Source organism: Pygoscelis adeliae, unplaced genomic scaffold (assembly GCF_000699105.1).
Source record: "Pygoscelis adeliae isolate BGI_AS28 unplaced genomic scaffold, ASM69910v1 Scaffold36, whole genome shotgun sequence".
In the NCBI taxonomy this organism is placed as follows: domain Eukaryota; kingdom Metazoa; phylum Chordata; class Aves; order Sphenisciformes; family Spheniscidae; genus Pygoscelis; species Pygoscelis adeliae.
Window position 1 is genome coordinate 5921629 of NW_008824934.1, and position 3537 is coordinate 5925165.

Here is a 3537-nt window from a genome sequence, read left to right on the forward strand (position 1 = left end):
TCGTCTCCGCACCCAGACGACGGGGCCATCGGCCATCTCGTAGATGGAGCCGTCCTCCTCGGTGTGTGCCGGCGTGCCGCCGACCGGCGCTTCCCGCACCGACAGCAGCTGCCCGGGGAGGTGGGAGGTGGATCGGAGGCGATATTGCAATAAAATCCCTTTTTTTCTCATTTCCCGAGGCGGGGGGCCATCCAGCTCGGGGGTTTTCTCTTCCTCACCCTCCTCTTCCTCCTCCTGGTCGCCCTTTAGCACGTCGGGGGCCAGGGTGCTCAACGCCACCGCCAAAAACTCCACGGGGCCACCGTGCCCGTTGAGGGACACCATGCCTTTTCCTGCCAAAAAAAAACACAAAAAAAAGAGGGGTTTTGCTAAAAACGAGCCCAAACATAAGGCTGCACCCACGTAGGGAGGGGTTTTTTGGGTGCTCACCGGTGATTTTGGGGATGCCCTCCAAGCGGGGCACGGGCAGCAGCACGATGATGCCCTGGTCGGTGCCCACCCAGAGCGAACCCTGGCAGATGAGGAGGCTGGTGACCCGGACGTGTTTTTGTCCTGCGAGGGGGGGGGGAAGAAAGAAAGAAAAAAAAGAGTGTGAGGGATGATTTTGCAGCAGCATCTTCCCAGATAGCCCCTCACCAGCGGATTTTTCATGGGGAACACACTCCAGAGCCCCCCAAAACCAAGCGGCATCTTTGCACGAAGGTCTCCATGCCAGGGAGAGTGCTACAAATATAAAAAAATAAAAAGAGGCAGGAGGGGGGGGGAAGAAAGTGAGGCTTCTAATGGCAAATGAATATTTTATTGCCGGGACTCAGCGCTGCATGGCGTCGGACTCGGCGAAGCAATATATCTGCGGAGATGCAACTCCAGTTTCTCCAGGAGGACTTTATTAATGACCTGTCAAGTTAAAAAGGATGAGGGAGCACGAGTTCAAAAACGCATTAATACCCAACGCTCACTCGCCCAGGAAGAAAAGGAAGTGATAAATATTTTAACGTGCCCTAAAAAAAAAAAAAGAAAAAAGCGACTTACATGAGTATCGTGCTTATAACTAATTACACAATTATGTTGCTCTGTAGCTGGAACAAGGGGGGAGACAACCTGGCAGGCCTGGGGCGGGTGAGAGCAGGATGGGTGGACACGGCTAGGAGGTGGTGCTGGACGGTAAGCTGGGGAAAACGGGGCGCACGGGGCGATGGCGGCGGGGTGCATGCATGGATGCACACAGGGGTGCAAGGACGCGTGCATGGGGACGAAGATGGGCACAAGGATGGGGCGCAAGGACGCGTGCGTGGGGACGAAGACGGGCGCAAGGACGCGTGCATGGGGACGAAGACGGGCGCAAGGACGCGTGCGTGGGGACGACGCGTGCATGGGGACAAAGATGGGCGCAAGGATGGGGCGCAAGGACGCGTGCATGGGGATGAAGATGGGCGCAAGGATGGGGCGCAAGGACGCGTGCATGGGGACAAAGATGGGCGCAAGGATGGGGCGCAAGGACGCGTGCATGGGGATGAAGATGGGCGCAAGGATGGGGCGCAAGGACGCGTGCATGGGGACAAAGATGGGCGCAAGGATGGGGCGCAAGGACGCGTGCATGGGGATGAAGATGGGCGCAAGGATGGGGCGCAAGGACGCGTGCATGGGGATGAAGATGGGCGCAAGGATGGGGCGCAAGGACGCGTGCATGGGGATGAAGATGGGCGCAAGGATGGGGCGCAAGGACGCGTGCATGGGGATGAAGATGGGCGCAAGGATGGGGCGCAAGGACGCGTGCATGGGGATGAAGATGGGCGCAAGGATGGGGCGCAAGGATGCATGCATGGGGACGAAGATGGGCGCAAGGACGCACACACAGGTGCCAAGCGGGATGCATGGATGCACGCAAGGATGCACACAGGTGCAAGGATGGGCTGCAAGGATGCAGGCACAGGTCAGATAGGGGCAAGGATGGGTATGTGGATGCAGGCACAGCGCAAAGATGGGGTGCGTGGATGTATGCAAGGATGCACAGAAGTGCAAAAGATGGGGTGCAAGGATGCATGGGTGCGTGGATGTGCAAGCATGGGGTGCACAGAGGTGCAAAGATGGGTTCCGCGGCTGCATGGACAGGTGCAAAGATGGGTGCAAGGATGAGGTGCACAGATGCAAAGATGGGATGCACGGATGCATGCACGGGTGCAAAGACGGAGTGAGTGAATGCACGCCCATGTGCAAGGGTGGGGGTGCACGGATAAGGTACACGTACAGGAGCAGAGGTGCAAAGATGGGATGCACGGATGCACCTACAGGTGCAAGGATGCCACCAGCCCCACCTCCGTAGTCAATGAGGAGAGACCCCCCGAGGTCCAAGCTCAAACCTTTACACCATGAACCAGATAAATTCCTTGCACGGTTTCTCTGCAAATCAGCACAGCCATAAAGCAAAGCAACACATCTATGGAGTGATGCCCCAACTTGCCCGTTAATTGCAATTAAGAGCCGGGGGGAAGCTCACCCGGCAGGACGAAGGTGGTCCTGGTGGCGATGTTGATCTCCTGCAGATGCTCCAGTGTCTCGGTGTGGAAGAGGCGGATGGAGGAGCCCACGGAAAAGGCCATCCAGACCCCGCTGCCCGCCTTGATCATGTGCGTGACGCTGGCCTCCGTGTCCGGGTGGGCCTCGAAGGTTTGCTGCCAAAAGGGGAATTGCAAAAAGGAAATCAAAGGGGCTGCTCCCTAAAATTGCTGCTACCTCAGACTCTCTCCAGGGCTTAGGGCTGCAAAGCTGCACGGGGAGGGGACCAGAGCATCCTTGAGGTCCCATTCCTCCTCGCCAGCTCCGGCTTGGGCAGAGGACACTGAAACCAGCCCGTCTCCAAACCCCTCCTGGGATTTTTTTGGATGATAATACAGCCTTTCCCACCCCTCCAGGTTTTTTTTTTCTTCTTTAAAAGACTTTCCCGGACTAGATGCACCTGCAAAATCCATCCCAAGATGGGACGAGACCTTCTATCTTCCCTCCAACCCCAAAAAAACCAGCCATCAAAGGCTCAGCTCCCCTGCAAGAGCTATTTGGGGATCATGGACTGGTCCCATCTGCTTCCCAAGCTCCCTGCCGGAGCATTTCCTTATCAGACAGGGGAGGCAAACTGCAGGAAAAACACCTTTTTGTATCAAAAATCACCCCTGCTGCAGATTTCCCAACGTAAAAAACTCATATTAGCATCGAAGGATTAAATCACTGGGGGAGAAACCTGCACGCAGCGACTTCGCCTTCATTTCTCCTATGGCTTTGGAACATTTTTTGCTTTAAAATTTGCTTTAGATAAAAAAAAAAAAGAGGAGCAGGTATTGATCCCCTTCCCGGAGAGGACCGGCGTAAAGCATCCCCCCAAAAAGCTTGTACAAAATGGGGGTGGATAGAGACTTCTAGGTCATCTCCCCCTCGTTCCCCACCCGACATGGGATTTATTCCCTGATGGTTTATTCCCAGGTCACCGGTCCCACCCAGGCGGACCCAAGACCCTATTACACAGCTCTCCATCAAATACTATTT

At 55.8% G+C, this 3537-nt stretch overlaps 1 protein-coding gene across 1 annotated transcript in view; it reads right to left on the reverse strand.

Moving 5' to 3' along the window:
* Positions 1-3537, reverse strand: part of ARHGEF10L (Rho guanine nucleotide exchange factor (GEF) 10-like) — an 82097-nt gene that overhangs the window by 64753 nt on the left and 13807 nt on the right. Inside the window, 3 exon segments of the mRNA XM_009325317.1 lie at positions 13-332; positions 430-552; positions 2498-2672. Coding sequence (XP_009323592.1) covers positions 13-332; positions 430-552; positions 2498-2672 — 618 coding nt within the window.